The 18990-nt window shown below is 46.1% G+C and overlaps 1 protein-coding gene across 1 annotated transcript in view; it reads right to left on the bottom strand.

Annotated features, from left to right (window-relative positions):
• The window catches only part of LOC135383455 (uncharacterized), an 89369-nt gene that overhangs the window by 30588 nt on the left and 39791 nt on the right, over window positions 1–18990 (bottom strand). Inside the window, exons 4-7 of the mRNA XM_064612897.1 lie at window positions 17275–17310; window positions 17092–17200; window positions 9910–10011; window positions 7084–7244 (exon numbers count right to left, since the gene is read on the bottom strand). Of these exons, the coding sequence (XP_064468967.1) occupies window positions 7084–7244; window positions 9910–10011; window positions 17092–17200; window positions 17275–17310 (408 nt within the window). The remainder of the gene's footprint in view (window positions 1–7083; window positions 7245–9909; window positions 10012–17091; window positions 17201–17274; window positions 17311–18990) is intronic.

Here is an 18990-nt window from a genome sequence, read left to right as displayed (position 1 = left end):
TACCTAAAGGCCACGGTGATCAACAGTGGAAGCAAGTATTATATCCAAAAATCAGGGACACCCATAGGTTCATGTGTTTCCCCACTTCTCTGTGAAATTTTCCTGGGCAAGTGTGACAAGTTAATGGAGGAGACACTAAAAGGTATGCCTCGCCACCATGTGTGTAGATATGTAGATGACTTTCTACTGTTCTATGAAAAAGATCTGTTCGCTTTCATTGAGATATTCAGGAAGTGCATGGGGGGTTTGGAACTCACCTTAGAACAATCCGAGAACGACACGTTACAGTTTTTGGACCTTCGTATCCACAAGACCCAACAGCATATCTGTTATAAGTACAACCCTAGGTCCAAAAAAGGCCTCCTGCCATATGCTTCGGCTCACTCCAAGTTAGTAAAGAGGGGTTTGGCAAAATCAGTAATGCGTGCAGCTCTGGTAAAATCGTGCCAGCACATGTTGAACAGTAGCTTCGAGACCCAAATAACCAGACTGAGATGTGCAGGATTTCCTGAGAATGTGCTAGTAGATGTGGCCGAGATTTTACTAAAGCAGCTTAGGGGATCTACTCCGAAAAGGACATTTGTCATGCCCCTTGCCAGGCCAGTGGTCATACCCTATGTACATAGGGTATCTCACAATATAAAAAGAATTGCGGGCAGGTTTGATATTCCGGTTATATTCTCTGCTGCACGCAAGTTGCAAAGTCTTTGCTCACACATTAATAAAGAGCGTAATGTTCGGGGGTGTGGCATTCGCCACAAAAAGCCTTTTGTTGCCTGCGACTTAGGCACCATATATTCTATTCCTCTAGATTGTGGTGCGTGTTATATTCTTCAGTCGGGGCGGTGCTTGAACGTCCGACTTATGGAACATGCATCGACTATACGCCGCACCCCATCAGGCCACCTTGGCCTGCACTGTAGGGACTGCGAGTGCATACCGTGCTTCGATAAAACATCTGTTTTGTGCAAGAACTCTGATAAGACTGTACGCGAGATAATTGAAGCCTTCTGTATTCACAAAAAAGGGACACATTGTATCAGTGCCCCGTCCCTTGCGTTGACTGACCTAGAAAAAGAGTTTCTAAACGTGGAGTGTGGGGTTGACCTTGCGGGCCCACGTGGACCACACTATGGGCATAGAATTTTGTGTAGCTAGTGCGCCACCTATTTTCCTTCGTGATTGTTTAAATTTGTCTGCGCAAATAAATTCCTGTCAGTTGTGAGTTTGCAGATACGTTTGTCTCCTTGTCTTAACCGCCCTTCGTCCCGTCTCAGTGTTGCATTGAAGCGACATGGACGGAAGCAACGACACAATTTCCTTGACAGAAAGCGCGGTGCGGTCAAGGAGGGTGCTGTCCTTACGCAAGTAATCTTTTGCTACATCGATGGCGAGAGTGATAGGTACATTCGTGAACAGGGAAACAACGTCAAAAGACACCATCGCTTCATCAGGGTTGATAACAACATCAAGCACTGCTGAACAAAATTCAGTGGAGTTTTTGACGGAATGCCCATTTTGGTAGAGTATGGGGTTCAGAAGTTCCACCAGGAACTTGGTACGTCGGTGCTCCGACGAAAGACACTATCGGTCGAAGAGGAACGTTTGGTTTATGCACCTTTGGTAATCCATGAGCCTTCGGTATTTCTCCGTCAGACGAGAAAAGGCGCTTGTATGTCGCGTCGGTGATGCTCTTGATGTCTCTTAGTTTGCGCAGGTGTTGAACAAGGGTTCGCTCTGACTTTGCTGTAGGGTCATCAGCGAGTCTCTCGAAACGTGACTCATCCCGGAGAATGTCTTTCATTTTGTTGTTGTATGTCGTTGTATGTCTGTATGTCGTCTAGGACGACAGTACGTTTTCCCTTGTCCGCTGGAAGGATTACAATTGCAAAATCCGTCTTCAGCTCCCGCAGCGATTGTCTTTCGTCGGTGCTCAGGTTCTCAGGAACAGCTTCCCATCGTTGGGAAATCACACCCATGAGGCGATTCCTTGCGTCGCTGACAGCATTCTTGTCTTTCACAAACCGGAGCTTGTCTTCGACTTCAACTATAATCTCTTTACGTGGTACCTTCTTGATGGTCAAGAATGATGGTCCAAATGTTCCTCCTCGACCGATAGTGTCTTTCGTCGGAGTACCGATGTACCAACTGTCCAAATTCCTCGGGGAACTTCTGAACCCCATCCTCTACAAAAATGGACATTCAGTCAAAAACTCCTCTGAATTTTGTTCAGCAGTGCGTGGTGTTGTGGTCAACCTTGATGAAGCGATGGTGTCTTTTGACGCTGTCCCTGTTCACAAATGTACGTATCACCCTCGCCATCGATGTAGCAAAACATTACTTGCGTAAGACAGCACCCTACTTGACCGTACAGCGCTTTCTGTCGATGAAATTGTGTCGTTGCTCATGTTTTACCTCAGGGAAACGTACTTTAAATTTCACGGCCAAGTGTACAAACAAATAGAAGGCTGCCCGATGGGAAGCCCTGTTTCAGTTCCCGCAATTAACCTGGTGATCGGACTTGAATTCCGGGGACGTTACCGTTAGGTTGTATAAACGGTACGTGGACGACACTTTTGTGATTTTGAAACATGATGATGTCTCCTCTTTCCACGCATTGCTCAATAGTATACATCCCAACATACAGTTCACTGTAGAAAAAGAGAACAACTGTCAGCTTCCCTTACTTGATGTTCTAGTAACTCGAGCCGACTCGTGAAGTATCTACACCGCCGTTTTCCGTAAGCCCTGTGACAATGATTCTGTCTTGAATTTTTATTCGTGTCATGCTCCTGAGCACAAGCGGGCAGTGATAGAGTCCCTGTACAACCGCCTTAGTCGCAGTCTCCAGCACGGATGAAGCCAAAGAAACCGAACGCCAACAGGTAACAGATAAATAATATCCTCATGAAGAGCCGTTATCCTCCCTCGTTCATTGATTGTGGTGGTGGGGGTGGTGGTAAAAGGTCTCGCCGTTGTCGGCCTCACAGAGGTGGGCAACGTTACGACTGGCGCCCTGGGGGAATGTGCGTCCTGGGCCGACTTCTAAAGGAACTGTGCCGATATATATATGTCTGAAAGCGTCTGAAGAAAACCCAGGAAAAACCCCAGAGAGCACAGCTGGCACCGGGATTCGAACCCGGGTACCTCCCAGTCTCGACGTGGGTATCACACTATCACGTATGTCGCCCACTCATGACGACGTTCCCCCTCCTAAGAATTTTGCATGTATTCCTTATGTTCGGGGTTTGTCAGAATCCGTTCGGAGAATTCTAAAACCGTTAGATATTGGCACAACCTTCAAACCGAGACAAACCCTCCGCGACATACTTTCGCGTCTCAAAGACTGTGTGCCCCCTATGCAACAGTCAGGTGTTGTTTACAAAATGCAATGCAGTGTCTGTGAGGTGTGCTATATCGGAGAAACAGGAAGAAAGAAAGGAACCAGACTTAAAGAACACATGGCACAGAAAACCGCCGCACCGAGCTCATTGAAGAACTGATCAAGACGGGCCACGCTTTCGACCTCGACAACGTGGAGACCTTGGCCCATGAACAAAGATGGGGGTCAGGAGGTTCTTGGAATCCTGGCACATCCACGACGAAAAGAATGCCTGCAACAACCACAAAGGACCACTGCCCGACTGTTACAAGGGCTTAGAAGACTTTCCCTTTTAGTCTGTCTGGACATTTCGCGTGTGTTCCCAAGCTGATGAGGACGTCCGTATAGGCGACGAAACGTCTTGTATCTTTTTTTACTGTTGTATAACCTAGTGTAATATACCCCTGTTTCCAACATGCTTCCTGGCTTTTGGTCTATTTTCATAAAATAGATCGCTGAAAATCCCTGTATTCCTCACATTAAAAGGGGAACAAAAAGCGGAAAGAGAAAGATATTGGGACTGACAGTTAGTTCGTGTGTTATGCTGTGAACTATCGTTTTAAGTGCGGTACTATTCTTTACCGCTTTTAAGCCTTTTTAAGCCGTTTTGAGGCCCGTCTCTCCTCACGACGCAACCTCTACTCCTCGTAATCACGCCACCTCAGCTGAGAACAAACAGACGCCAGGCGCGCTCGCTGAGCTCAGTGGGATCAGTGCTTGAACCAGTCTGCACAGCGTGTCTCGCGTGATGTCGCCCACGTGGCAGAGTTGCAGCGTAGGCGTTGTGCTGCGGAACATACGCGCAAGCATAGAGCTCGCAGATGTGCCGCTATTGCTCCGGGAGATGCAGACGTGATAACTGAAAACGACCAGCGTAGCAAAGCCTGGCGTCATTACACTCGGCAACATGTTTAGAAATTCGCACCTAATAATACGGGGACTTTAAGCGGAAGTGAACGCGTTTGCCGGAGACACCTCTGTTCCTACAGGAGGCCCATCGCAACCAGTGGTCGGGTTGCCGTTGCGCGCGCGCAAAGCATGCACAGTCACAGCGCAGGCCCCGTCCTTCGTCAGATGCAATGGTATCGCATTGCGTACGCGTTTGGTAGTGCGCCAAAGAGTAGAGTGCATTCTTAATTGGTACCCAGATACCGACCCCCGCCCGCCACCGCGCTGGGGGGGGGGGGGGAGCTACACTCTAAATGTAGATGCCCCTAAATAAGAATAAAACGTGTGCCGGTTTTTTACCTGTATTTTAGCAGCTACCGTGTAACCCATCGGGCTGGGTTACAGTGTTGACTGGTTGACTGGTAACCCTGAAATACAGGTTACTCGCGATGCTATATAGGCCGTGAAGGTTACAAAACCTAGGGATGGCGCCGCCGATGTTCAAGCAGGGACTGCTTCCGAATTGTTTACCTTCTTGATCATAGGCAATGCACTTTAGGGCTTGTGATGACGTGTTGATAGGTTTCCCAAATTTTAGCAAGCCCAGCTTTTTTTCATGAACAAAATGATGAAGTAAACTTCTAAGCATGTCACCACGAACCTTTCAATGCACTATACCTATGATCACGACGGCAAACTTTGAGGGAGCAGCGGCTGCTCGGAATATCGATGGCACCATTCATGAGGTTTTGTACGGAACGGAACGCAACGGAACTTCTTCAAGGCAGGCAAAAAACCTGAATGCTTTTGAATCTCTATAGTCAGCTGCTGCGTTTTGCATAGTTTATTTTCTTTTTTGTCTCTACACCTTCTGCACCAGCTAAATCGCGGGAAACAACGAGCGACGTATATAAGGTGTTCAAAATTAAGCTTTTAGTAGCACTTTATAAATAGGCGAACAAAAGCAAACTGGTGCTACTTTTTCTGTTCCTTGAGTAAGAAACAGGTGCAACATAACTAGCAGCACCTGTTTCGTACACAAGTAGCGTAATGTTATCATCCGGTTTCCTGTCATCGCTGCGTTTGCGTAGCGCTCGTGCCAGCTTAATTTTGAGCACCCTGTATATGACTGCAATTACGATGGTGAGCAGTTTATGATTTGATATGTATGCACGTTTATCTGAATGTGTAGATCTACTCCCTGTTAATACTGTTATTTAAAATAGCGTGAGTGCAGTCTAGCTAGTGAGGGAGCTCTAAGAGCTCCTGCTCAGGCTTGTGACTGACTTTGTTATGTGTCTTTTCTTATAGCTGGCAGTTCGTCATAAAAATGCAGGACTCTTGCAAGATACTATGAATCGTGCGCAATAAGGGCCAACGTGACTGAAAGTGAGGTATGCTGCGTGAGTGTTGCAGGAAAAAATTTACAATTTTGTGCATGGCAATTCGAGTACATTTGCAACATGTTTTTCTACGTTTTTTTTTTTCAATGAAACCGAATTCCCATTTCATTCACAATCGGGTATGGACAGCAGCACTTTTTACTGGCTATCAGGCGTGTACAATGTTGTGAAGTGCACAAAATAGGACTGCAGATTAGTAGGAATGTGGAGAACTTGGCGTTGACTATTCATCTCAAAGCAGCAACACAGGACACGGACGACAAGTGAAAAAGCAGCAGTTCTATTCACTCATCGTTTCTGTCTTGTGTTGCAGCTTTAGGATGGACAGGATTGCTGATGGTTGATGAGTCTAAGTAATCTTGAGGTGAAGTAGCATTGATGTCTATTAGTACCAATTCGTGTCTTAAAGTGGTATATGACTTGATGTGACATGCATTTTTCTGAGATGCCAAAAAATCTGTTCAGTTCAATCTACAAAATGCAAAAAAGAACGCCGCCGAAGCCCATGGGGCACCCAGAACTGGTGTAAATCCGCCCATATTTTATCTGCTCACGGTATATTTACGTTTATTCATTTTGCATCTAGGTGGGAAGAAAAAGACACCGCGACAGGGAAGACTTCGCCGAGTCGGAGGTTTCGGACTCTGAATGTATTTTGTCAGCTGCTGAAATAAAGAAGGCTAATGAAGAGGACACATACTGGCAGCAGCTTTGTCAAAAGAAAGAGGAGGAAATATCACATCTTCCTTCATGCCTTCTGTACATATTCCAGTCGAGCAGCACAGGCTGGCTCTACTGCACAGCCACAACAGCTGTTCAGAATAGAAACTGGTGCTGAAACCTGGCTCGGCTTCAATCAACTACTTGCAGGTGGGTTCCGAAGGAACCTCGGAATCGACTCCTAGCTCGGAAACGATTCCTGGTTCCACAACCGCCTTGCAAGTGGATTCACTTGAAAATGGAAACGTGTTTCTAATTGGAAAGCAATTCCTAGCTGGAAATGCATTCCAAGCTAGCAATCAATTCCTGGGTCCATATCCGACTCGCAAACGGATCCACTTTTTTCACCTGGGAAATCTGGCGTAACCTCTACGGTCAACGACGAGTAACCCTTATTCTGGAAGTTACGCCGGTTTAAATGTTACGTCTAGAGTTACTGGATTTATAGTGTGCGTGAACATTTCTCAGTACCCTCTATAGGCGTACCGGATGAAGCATATACTAAAATACCAATAGTTTGGGTACGTTCGTTAATCTGCTTGGATATCTGAAGTTCGGCCATAACTCCTGCTTCAGAAACAAAACTTCCGTGCATCATTTGTTTGCCCATGCACCTTGCTGGTTCATGTACCGTTGTCATTTGTTGCACATGTAAATGTCGCCTACACTGCAGGCCATTCCTGGACTTACCTTATCAGCTTGGAGATCACTCCGCAATCTTAGAGTCATGTTTTTCCTGCACGTCATATCCGAAGGCGTTGGCAGATCCTTACACACGTTAGGGCTTACGAGGGAGCGGACGACAGGAACGATACCAAGAACGGCCATAACCTTCAAACGCCCGAAGAATCCTAGACAATTGACAATTGTATTAAACTACTTTAGAGTGCTACTCAGGAGCAGTAGAAGACATAAAACCAAAATCTGACGTCATCTGTCACTGGTAGAAGTGCGAGGGTGCAGGCGAGCTGGTACATTGTAAAGCGACGATGAAACCTGAGACAAAGAACAGAAAATAACAACACGACACGTTCTCAATGACGTGTCATGTTGTTATTTTCTGTTCCTTGTCTCAGGTTTTTATCGTGGTCATGAAACATGTCAACGAAACATGCTAGTGCAAGCGAGAACGAACGTGATGTGAAGGCCACTGGCTATCTACTCTGCATAGTTCGGCCTTAAGTTCGTCATGCAGTTAGATGACGCAATACTAAAGAAGAAACACCATGGCGTTTCGATTTTCGAGACGTATTCACACCAGAAGCATCCTTTTTTACCAGTAAGTAATCAAAATCAAAATATCAAAATCGAATAAGACGTTGTAGCAGGTAAGATGACATATACGCGAGCTAGCTGGTGGACGAACTCCATCATATTTGAAGCTCGAGTGTGGGCAAGACAAATAACCACACATGAGGGACGTGTGTGTGTGTGTGCTTTTTACAGCGACAGCGATTGAGGGCTCAGTTTCGTGAAGATCCTCTCTTGCACGTCGCACAGACCTCGGCAGTTTTGACTTTCGCTTACTCACGTTCACTCACCACCCACTCAGTTCTCGGCTCGCTCACTCACGCTCACTCACTGTCTGCTCAGCTCTCGGTTCACTCATTCACTGTCACTCACCGTCCGCTCAGCTCTCGGCTAGCTCAGTCAAGTTCACTCACCACCCGCCCTGTTCTCAGCTCGCTCACTCATGCTCACTGACCGTCCGCTCAGCTCTCGGCTTGCGTATTCACGCTCACTCGACGCCCGATAAGAGTCTTGCGGTGTTAGTCTTACGGCTGTTCCTTATCTTCCATCACCCCCCGTGTGTTAACCTAGCGGATGAACACGACGTTGACAGCCGGATAGCTGGTCCAAAGAGCTCATTTCTGCACTGATCCGCGCAAGAAATATGTAAACGGAAACCAATTAATTACTCGGAAAAATCAGTAAGTGTCGACGCGGTTTTTTCTTGCAGTATTTTTCGCTGACGACCGCGATGCGCAAACCGGAGGTTCCGTAAGCGTTGAAGTAAAATTTAAAAGTTTAAAATTTTAATTAGTGAACGCGTGCAAATGGGCCGCTCACTACTCAGTTCATACCCGCACTGGCCACTCAGCACCACATTCGCGCACTCATGCTCAGTCACTGGCCGCTCAACTCTCGAATCGCGCGCTGACGTTCACTCAGTGCGGACTCACTCACTGCCCGCTCAGCTCTTGGTTCGCTCATTCACGCTGAGTCACTACCAATTCACTTCTCGGTCCGCTCACTCACGCTCACTCACCGCTCGTTCAATTCACGGCTCGCTCACTCGGGTTCAATCATGGTCTGCTCAGCTCTCGACTCGCTCACTCAGACTCACTCTCCGCCTACTCTGCTCTAGGATCGCTCACTCACGATCAGTTCATTAGCCGAATTGAACGTGAGTGAGCATGAGTGGGCGCGCTCATGAGTGAGTTTTGCCGAGGTCGTCGTCGCATCGCCGGAAACCCAGCAAGACGAAGCGAAGAAACGATATAAGAGTAATGACGAGATATTTTACAGCAGCAGCCCTTATTGTTTTTCTCGTTGATGACTTACAGCCACGATGTCTCTGACGGCATCGTAAACGAAGCCATCGCCATCATAAAGCACACATACTTTGACTGTTGGGTCGACCGATGCGAGTGTGGCATCACTTCAAAGAAGACGGGCACGGGCACATAAACAGCTTTGTCGCTGTCGTTGATTTGCTGCTACAGTAACTTGTATCATACCTGCCAGTGTCTTTTTTTTTTGTTGCTGTTTTTGTTTTTCTTAGACTCAAGCTTCAAGTATGAAGAAGACGCTGTAAAAGGGAATGATTGAATGATGAAAAAAGCACTTGAATCATGCTGCGGGAGAACAGAGACGACAGAACTGATCGTTCTGCATATCTCACATTCGTAACAGACTTGTGTCATTGCATTCTCCACTTTTCACCGTTGGATAACACAAAAGTTGCACTATAATTCATACGACTTGGAACGCACTTATACAAACCAAACTTTGCCGTCCATCCCTGACGTCAGAGGAGCAAAACTTCCCTATTGGTTCTCGCAAGCACGTTAAGTCCCCGCGACCGCTCTAGGGGCGGGTATGTAGGCCACGATATCTCAGCCGCATGAGTTATTTTATGCAGATTCTAGGCACTTTCTTCACCTCTGCTCGTCTTTCACATCTATGCAACAGAACTTCGGGCGTCGGGTCACAGCTGCTTTAAGCACGTGAACATACATGCCGCATTGGAAAGGCATTCGACTGCCAAGCGAGAGATGCGTGGCTCCATTCCTGCCGCTGTCTCGCTTTTTTGACGACTGCCAAATTTCAGTTCACGAAAATATTATGCATTCAGCACGCATCCTCGCTTTCATTGCACGTGGTAAGTTGATGCGTCCTCTGCCCTCGGACCGGGATCATGGTACACCTCTTTGTCGACCACAGTGGCTTCACAGTATTAATACCCCTAAGATTTTTCATGAAAGCTTCTAATGAGTTCTCCTAGTTACTGACCTGGTGTAGGCGCGACGGTGCCAACAACATCGCTGCGAGGAATACCAGCGTCTTTGCTGCTGTCGCAGATGAAGGACTTGAGCACATACGTAAACTCAACAGCTGAGGAAGGATAAAGAATGAATGTTTGAAGCCTATCGTTGTGCTTCTCATAAAAGAGCACAATGACGCTATGGATGCAATGATGCTTCTAGCACCTTATATTACCTATGTATTGTACTGAGATATGAAGGAGCAGCTGTTCTCTTACGAAAAGATTGGATGCAATATCGATGAACGTACACCAGCGCAGAAGTCAGTACATTTTTTTTCTGATCTACATTTAGCCACTTTGAAGCAGTTTCCAGGTTTCATAGCCAGCTCATAGTATACCCCTAGCCCCACCCTTACCTCGCATTGGCTGTTCTCTCTCCTTTCCACAATTTCTAGGTAACTTCTGGACGACTAGGCCTACCGTTCTGACTCATGGGCTGTTCTAACCACACACTACACATATTGGCTCGGCATTCGGGCAATAACGTTCATTTTGTTCCGTTGCTGTGACAGCGCAGGCATGCTTTTCTGTTGTGTGGTTTCATTAATAAACCTTCTCAGCTGCAAACCAGCACTTGTCCTTTGTGCCTTTCTCCGCATTGGTCGGCATTCTTCGAAATAACCATTCAGCACCACGTCATGTCTGGCCTAGCTCACTACCGATCACAACACATCACCATCCCATCCCATCGCACCATAAGCCATCATTCGACATCACCATCACAGCCCATCACATCATTACCCATCATTCAGCATCACCATCACAGCTCATCACATCACTACCCATCATTCTACATCAACCTCACAACCCATTGCATCATTACCCATCATTCAACATCACCATCACAGCTCATCACATCTTAACCCATCATTCAATATCACAGCTCATCACATCATTACCCATCATTCAACATCAACCTCAGAACTCATTATATCATTACCCATCATTCAACATCATAGCCCATCGTTCGACATCACACCCCATCACATCATTACTTATCATTCGACATCACAGCCCATCATATCAAAGGTCAGAATTCAACTTCAGAACTCGTTGAGTATGATGGACTTGGGATCTGAACTCCAGGGACCGGTTATGAGACTGAGGGCTTTGTATAGTGAGCATGCTTGCTCTTCGGCTTCGGGGCTTCGTGGTGACACGTGGCTTCGGAGACCGTGCGCCCCGGGTCCTGGGCATATGTCACCTTTGGGTGGCGGCTGTTTACAGTGACGTTGGTAAGTTAAACAGGTGTTATGATGTTTGTGGCGTCGCGATGGTGTATGTGTGGGAGGGCTTGGCGGTGCGCCCCGAGTGAGCCTTGGCGGGGCGGGGTACCGATGGGGTTCTATTGAAGCGTGAATGCAAATACCAGGTGCGCAGGGTAAGGATTGGCGAGCTGCGTGGCGGCTGGTATGCCGCTGCCCTCCTAGTATGCGGGTTGTTGCGCAACGCGCCGATCGACTGCTGATATCGTTACACTAAAAAAGGCATGGCAGGTCTTGGCCCTGGCATCCGGTGGCTTTATGGTATCAACTTTCTTGACGCCGCACGGCTGCTCATAGAGCTGACATATTTCCATCTTCTGCTACGTATGTGGTAGGTGGCGGTTTGTGGAGGGAGGTGGGAGGGGTGATGAAAATACTCGCCGGTGCTCGATAGTCGGTTATGGTGCACCGGGGAATGACCAGGATCCCATGATGGGAAGGAGGTATGTGCCAATAGCGGGTGCCGGGGAGAATCGTTACGTCGCCCCTGTTTTTCTGCGTACGTTGAGATTTCTTTTTTTTTTTCTTCTTTTCCCAGTCGAGAGGTTTCGATGTGCTGCTGTTTGAACTGGGTTCCGAGCTTCTTTGCTCGCTGTCATTGGAGGTGCAGCCTCAGGCAATGAAAAGGCATAGAAATGGCAAAGGACATAGAAAGGGAAAGAACATAAAAAAGGTTGTGTCTCTGCATTACATAAGCACGTTGGATGTTTCAGGGTCTCGCTTATTATTTTTATTCTATATATTATAGAAAGCAAGGGCACCGTTTTTCATAATAAGTATAATTTTACTGCTGTTGCGTTTTTAATGATTGAATAAAGTAAGCAATATTTTGTTAAGTCTATGTAGTCATTCGGTAAGTAGTTGGGATAAAACGCTTAATTGGTTTGGGCAGTTTTTCTAGGCTTTCATGCATGGTGTTCTCTATAAAAAGTGAATGACATTTATAGCTACAAAAAATACAGTCGCATGTTCTATGGGCTGCAATAAAAGTGGCTAAGGGGCTTTTCTGTAATAGTTTTTTCTGAACTGTAATGCAAAAGTTCATATCATTGTTATTAGGATAAAAGAAATAGCCTTGTGATCGTGATTTAATGAATAATAGGATGGTCTCTATAAGCTCCTTGCCACTGTCTAGTGCATATCTATACATCCTTGAACCATGCCTGTGCAGCCTCAGACACGATGTGATGACCTCATGCAGTGGCAGCATACTGCTCCATTTTTTCAGGTGGAGCTGTCCATAGCAGTTGTGTTGACCATTGACCATTAGAAGAAAAAAACAGTGTAGCCATAAGGTAATGGGTGACATGGTGACCAATCAGTGCGGCCAGCAAGAGGGCGCAGGATTGAGTTTATTCTTTGCCTTCCACGGGTATGGACATCAGTCACCACTGGTGCATGGCATGCACAGATTCTGTCCGTAGCAGTTCAGTTGACCGTTAGTGGAAGAAAAGTGAGCCTCTGCAGGATCATGTCACAACCAATTTAGGGAGACCAGCAAAAGAGCACCAGGATTCAGCTCTTTGTTTGTCTCGCATGGAGCATCAACATGCGGATCCTTCCTGGTGAATGGTGTGCATTGATTCTGGAGGATTCTGTGTCGAGCAGACTTACAATGAGGACTGTTTTTGATCAAGTGCTGTGCACGTGGAAATACTTTGATACTGGTCTTTTCTACTTTGTTAATGTGCATTTTCTTGGGGTTTACTGTACTTACCGGTACTTATTCTCTGCTTGCTTCCCTTTGTTGTCTAGCAGTTGTGTGAGGCTGTATTTTCCTCATGTGGCAGTACTTGTTGAGCAATGTCTGGACCTGTCCTATCCCGTTGTGTCTTATGATGCAAGCTTGCCTTTGTTGACACATCGTGCTGGTCATTGTGTATTTTTTGTTTTTGACACCAAAGATTCTTATTGAAGCAGTATCATTCTTTTCTTGAAACGACGATAGTGCTGACACACCCTTGCTCCGGATGGCTAGCATTGGCATTATTCTTAATAATTTAGTAACAGCATTATTTAGCAACCAAATTAGTTCACAAAGTAACCACTAGGGAGGCAGACGCATGACTTTTTAATGAAGAAAAAGCATCATGATTCAGTTCTGTATCTGGCTCTTGGATGGAACGGATGTGCAGCGCTTCTTGTGATACCTTTGTCCCCACATCGTTTGAGATTAGCAGTGACGTGACCGTGCATGTCACACGTTATTGTTGCAGTTCTTGTCAGTGCATACCCATTATTTTCTCTCTTCTATGGAAGCTGCCTTGGCCTCAGGCACGAGATTAGCGCTGGCATGATTCTTCATAATTTTGCAATAAAATTAGTATGGAAAGCAACCACTACAGGGTAGATGTGCGACTCTATGCAGAAAAAAAAGCAACAGGTTTTGCTTCTCTGCCTGGCTCTTGGATGGAAGAAACGTGCCGCACTGCACTCTTCACTGCATCATTCTTCGTCCCCTCTTTGTTTGCAATTAGCAGTGACATGCCCATGTGTGTGGGACATTCTTGTTGCAATTCTTGGCTGTGCATGTCCACCATCTCCTGCCTTCGATGAAAGCTGCCTTGACCTCAGGAACGAGAGTAGCGCTGTCGTGGTTCCTAATAATTTTGCAATTACATTAGTTCATAAAGTAACCACTAGAGGGGCGATTCAGGGGCATTCAGGGGAGAAAAGCTTCATGATTCAGTTCTCTGCCTGGCTCTTGAGTGAAATGGACACGTCATTCTGTGCTCCTCGTGACTCTTGCTGTGGTGTAAAGCGGGCTGATTTATTGCGTACAGTGTCTTTGTTGTTGTTGTTGTTAGCAGGGTGTCGAACCGAAACGTTTTTCGTTCCGGTTTTCGTTCCGGTTCTATCATAAACGGTCCGGTACCGGTTCTGCTCCGGAGCAAAAAATAACGGTTCATACCGGTTTTAACCGGTTCAGCTTCTGATGGGCATATTCATTCCCAGAAAAAAAACTCAATGTTGCAAAATGTAAACCCGTTTATTCCCTTTCTCCCTTTCTGTTTTTTTCCTTTTCTTTCTTTTCTTTTTACAAGGAATAGCAAGTCGACTTCTGCCTGGCTGACCTTTCCTTTTTACCTGCCTATTTTTTTCTTTCGCAATAAACATATCCCTCCCCGTTTATTCCGCATACATGGTATTTAACATTAATAGGCAGTTGAGAAATTGATATGCTCCTGGTTCCTGTAGGTAACTGTCTGTTCAAATAGGCGTTCTTCTCCCTTGAAGCGCATGATACAGACGGGCTTGTTTGTCGTGATGCCGTACGTAAAGTACTTTCTTGCTGGATTGGTGCGATCGTGTTCCATCCGAATGCCTGTTGCTGCTTCCTCGCCAGCAAGCACTAGCGCACGAGTACGACGCAAATCGAGGAACTCCTTCACTCACAAACGCGCTCGACGGCTTCGTTTTCTTTACTTCGTGTCCTGTCCACAAAAGAGGCGCCACTTCGCACGAGATTGCCTCGCGGATACGTAAATGTATTCAATTTCGCTGCTCTCAAACAAGGGACACTTTGCACAACATTACCGATAGAGAAGCCGTTTCGCAGCCGCCTTGGGTCGCTGTTTAGTTGAGGAGAGTTTGGGCAGATGAAATTAAAACGAACGCTACGGCACTTCGGTAGAGAGTCACAACTGGTCACATGTACCTCTAAGTCTATGTGCGCGAACGATAAAACGTTACAGCCTAAGAGCCTAAGGGTCATAGTATACTGACATACATTGCACCGTAACCGTAACCCACGTAAAGTATCCATGACATGACTTCAGAACACACGACGACAGTTTCATTCGCTAAACCGGCGACGTTTTTGCTTGGACCGAAAACCGTTCAATAAATTTTTCGGTTTCACTCCTGAGCGAAAAAAACGTATACGGTTTCGATTCGGTTCCGGTTCGCACCAAAATAGCGTTTTTTTTTGGTTTTCGGTTCCGGTTTTCGATTCGCTCCGACACCCTGGTTGTTAGTTATTGATGGTGCCCCTTGTTAGCATATCTGGTTCTGTCTTCCGCAAAGGTTTGCGTTCCTATGTCTTCTTGCTTGTTCAGAGCTCTTCAAACCTGCCCAGCCCTGCCATGATGACGTCACACCTGGCATCTCAGGATGTCCAAAGCTGGTGATCAAAAGAAGAACGATGGCACCAGCTGGTGTGATGCTTTGTAACTATGTAGTCACATGTCCCTGCAATTATGGACCCCGTGATGGTCAGCGGCCATTCCGGGCAACTTTCTTCGAGATGGTGTCGTTCATTTTAAATTACATCATCTCCCTCCACTCTCTTTCTATGTATTTTTTATGATCACAACTTGCAGGCAACAGGCAGAGCACTCTGAACATGTGTTAGATGCTCCCCAATTAGTGTATTGACTCATGGATGTTCCCAATTGCTGTGGGGGGTCTATTAAATAGCTGCTAGAAGGCTTTGTTTGTTTTCCTCTAGTTTTGGTCAGTGCTTACTACTAATGAATACCCCACTGCTCGTTACCTCATTAAATGTGCAAGCGGTTAAGCCCTCTGCTCTTCGGTTATAGCACCAGTTGAGACTGAGACCAACTAGAAACTAGTTGGGCCAACTGGTACCAGCTGATCGAACCGATTCCTGTTCGATAACAGATTTCGCCCAGTCACAGCTGAACTGGTTCAGATGCAACTGGGACTGGGTGAACTGTTTTATAGAACAGGGACCAGATTGATCGACTGGTACAAGTTGGCCGAACTGGTTTCTAGCCAGTCACCTGGGGCTGGTTGCAAACCTTATTTTTGAGCTGAGACCAGTTGAAGTGGCTCCACTTGGAGTGGTCCCTGTTCGGACATAGATTGGTTGACTAGACCCTTGTTCGACTTCTATGTGGACATCTTGAATCGTCCAACAGAGTATTTGAGGTGTTTTACTTTGAGCCCCAGCAGAGTAAGGTTTCTGGAGGGCTGAAAAGGCACAAGTAAATATGCATTCAATTGCAACATGCAATTGTGGTGTGTGCTTGGACAGTCACTTAATTTGAGCAGCCGTGACCACAGAAACCACACGAATTTCTCAATATTTTTGTTCTACAGCACCTGTCCACCCAGTCCCAGCTGAACTGGTCCAGACGCAACTGGGACTGGGTGAATGGTGTTATTGCGGCTGCATTTGTTGTCTGCTGGGCGTGGCCAGTGGGCACTAGTGTCATTAGGAAGGACACGTGACATATTGTTCATGATATATGACGCACGTGCGCTTTCTGACGAGTTCTGTGTCCCTCGTTAAACGTAAGTAATTAAGCCCCCTTGGTCTAAGGGTAAGATATGATCTGGCCTTGAAGCTGAGCAGTCGCGTTCCGTCCGCATAATATACTACTGACGTGGAAAATCACTTGTGCTTCAGAACTCAAATGTACAACGTGTGGAATCGGCATCAAGTCTACGAACAAATATGCACAACACGAATCTGTGTAGAGAAATAATGTCCTTCCGCGTCATTCAAGCGCCAGAAATTATTTACTGCTATCATTTGAGCAATTCGTGTACGAGAAATATCACATTCTCAAAACTCTCAACGTGGCAAAGACGCTCTTCGTCAAAACCGTACTCTTGATTTTACGGTCCTCTAGAGGCCTCCTTTTTAAAAAAGCTACACTTCGTTGACAGATGCTTTTCAACTTTGTTTGTTCTTGCTGGCATAGGAATATAAAATATTATGACTCAAGAATAGAGGGCGAAAAATGCTTCACAAGACAGCCTTAAGCATGCCGCAAGCGCGAGTACACATGACTGATGCGTGCACCATGCGCTACCCATACATGGTCACATGCTACTCCCCATCCAGTACTGAGAGTTGTCGAATGATGCGTCCCTCTCAGTTTTTCTGATTCAAAAAGGTGTAGTTCCACATACATCCTGTCTTTGATAGCACAGCAAGGAGCAATTTCATGACGATATTTACTAGGTGTCCAGGTTGTAATTCTCCGTAGTCGAGGAGGTCAAAGAGCCCTTTCAGGACACACTGCAACACCATAAGGAAAGCAGGCATGTGAATAAAAGCATTACGGGTCGAAGCATTTATTTCTGAAGACTTACTTTTACTAGGCTGGAGGGCTGGGACACACTTCCACTCTGTGAGAGGATAAAGTCGGGGACTCATTAGTTTTCTGAGTTACCAGCGACTCATTCATGACAGAATTCATGAGTATTAACAAGTATTAGTAGTACTACTGCAATATTAGTGTCCTGCCAAAACTACCCACACATAAACGCACGTCCCACATCCCACGTACCACATGGTGGAATAATAGACGTCTAACCCAGGGATAAGTTGAGACTTCAGGGCTAGGTCTAAAAGTAGACTAGGTCTACGTCTAGGTCTAAACTAGGTCTAGTAGTAGAAAAGTAGTAAGTAGTAGTAGTCTACTAGACCTCTACGCGATTAGATGTTTAGTGAATGTCTGCATCTAGATGTCTGCTAGACCTCCAGAGTTTTAGATGTGATTTAGGCATGTACTACAAATCGCTCACGAGACACCACCGACCCGTTCTAGGCTAAAAATCTCCCTTTCGCATCGTAATAGCAGCTCGTGTGAATTGTGGACCATACTTAAAAACTCCCAATGTCGTGTCTTTTTTTCACTGCACGAAACATAACCAGCAAACACAAGGTGTCCAACTACATGTGAACAGATTTTGTTTAAATAAATATATATATATATAGTGAAAAAAATAGAATAGGCTCTTTGGCTGCACGTTGAACATATGTTTATAAGTCTCAAACGTCGCCACACCAGCATTGGACAGCTGTTTCGGCCTTATTGGGCCTTCGTCAGCAATGCGTAGGTGCCCGACGTTTGAGCGAGCGGCGTCGGAAGGTCACGTGGAACGTGATGTCCTCCAGTCAGGGTGAGAAACTCACCTCTGAAAGTCCAGTGCGAAGCCAGTAAAGTACTAAGTGAAAAAAAAATAGCATAGGCTCTTTGGCTGCACGTTGAACATACGTTTATAAGTCCCAAACGTCGCCACACCAGCATTGCACAGCTGTTTCGGCCTTATTGGGCCTTCATCAGCAATGGGTAGGTGCGCGACGTTTGAGCGAGCGGCGTCGGAAGGTCACGTGGAACGTGATGTCCTCCCGTCATATATATATATTACTTTTCGAGGTGAAGTCAGTTGCAATACAGCATATGTTGAAGGGCACTCCTTAAGAGGGGATACCACCTCCGGCGGCCCCATGTATTTTCTATGGGACAAACTTTGCAGTCTCTTTCGGTAAATAATGAACCGATTTTCACAAGACTGGTCTTGTTGGATAGTATTCGGAAATGCGCTTTGTCGCTTCAGGACAAAATATTGCTTTTCTCAAGACATTTTTCGAAACGCGTTACTGAAGTACAAAAAATTACCAAAATTGGATACTCACTTTGACACGCTCTGATAAAAAAACTAAGAGACCTATGCGGAAATTTTCCTGGAGCGGCAAAGCAAAAATCTTTCTAGAGCATTTTAACACGAGGATCATCCACATCCGATTATCTGTTCTCTCGATATATGATAAAATGTGAAGGTTGGTAACGCGCTGCATTTTGCGCCTTCCTGTGGCGCCATATCGCGGGCTAAAGGGGTACAAAGAATCCCTCCGCCATACAGCAGCGTAAATCCAACACCCTATCCTAGATTTCCTTTCCTGAAAGGTTCCATTCTCTCTGGTGAAGTCTTTGAAACAGCTCTTTATGGGAGATTAGGTAAGGGAATGACAAAAGCGTCTGCTGTTTGGGATTGTTGGAGATAGTATGTGTGTCGCAATCT

Source organism: Ornithodoros turicata, chromosome 2, assembly GCF_037126465.1.
Source record: "Ornithodoros turicata isolate Travis chromosome 2, ASM3712646v1, whole genome shotgun sequence".
NCBI lineage: Eukaryota > Metazoa > Arthropoda > Arachnida > Ixodida > Argasidae > Ornithodoros > Ornithodoros turicata.
This window is presented reverse-complemented; position numbering and strand designations above follow the sequence as displayed.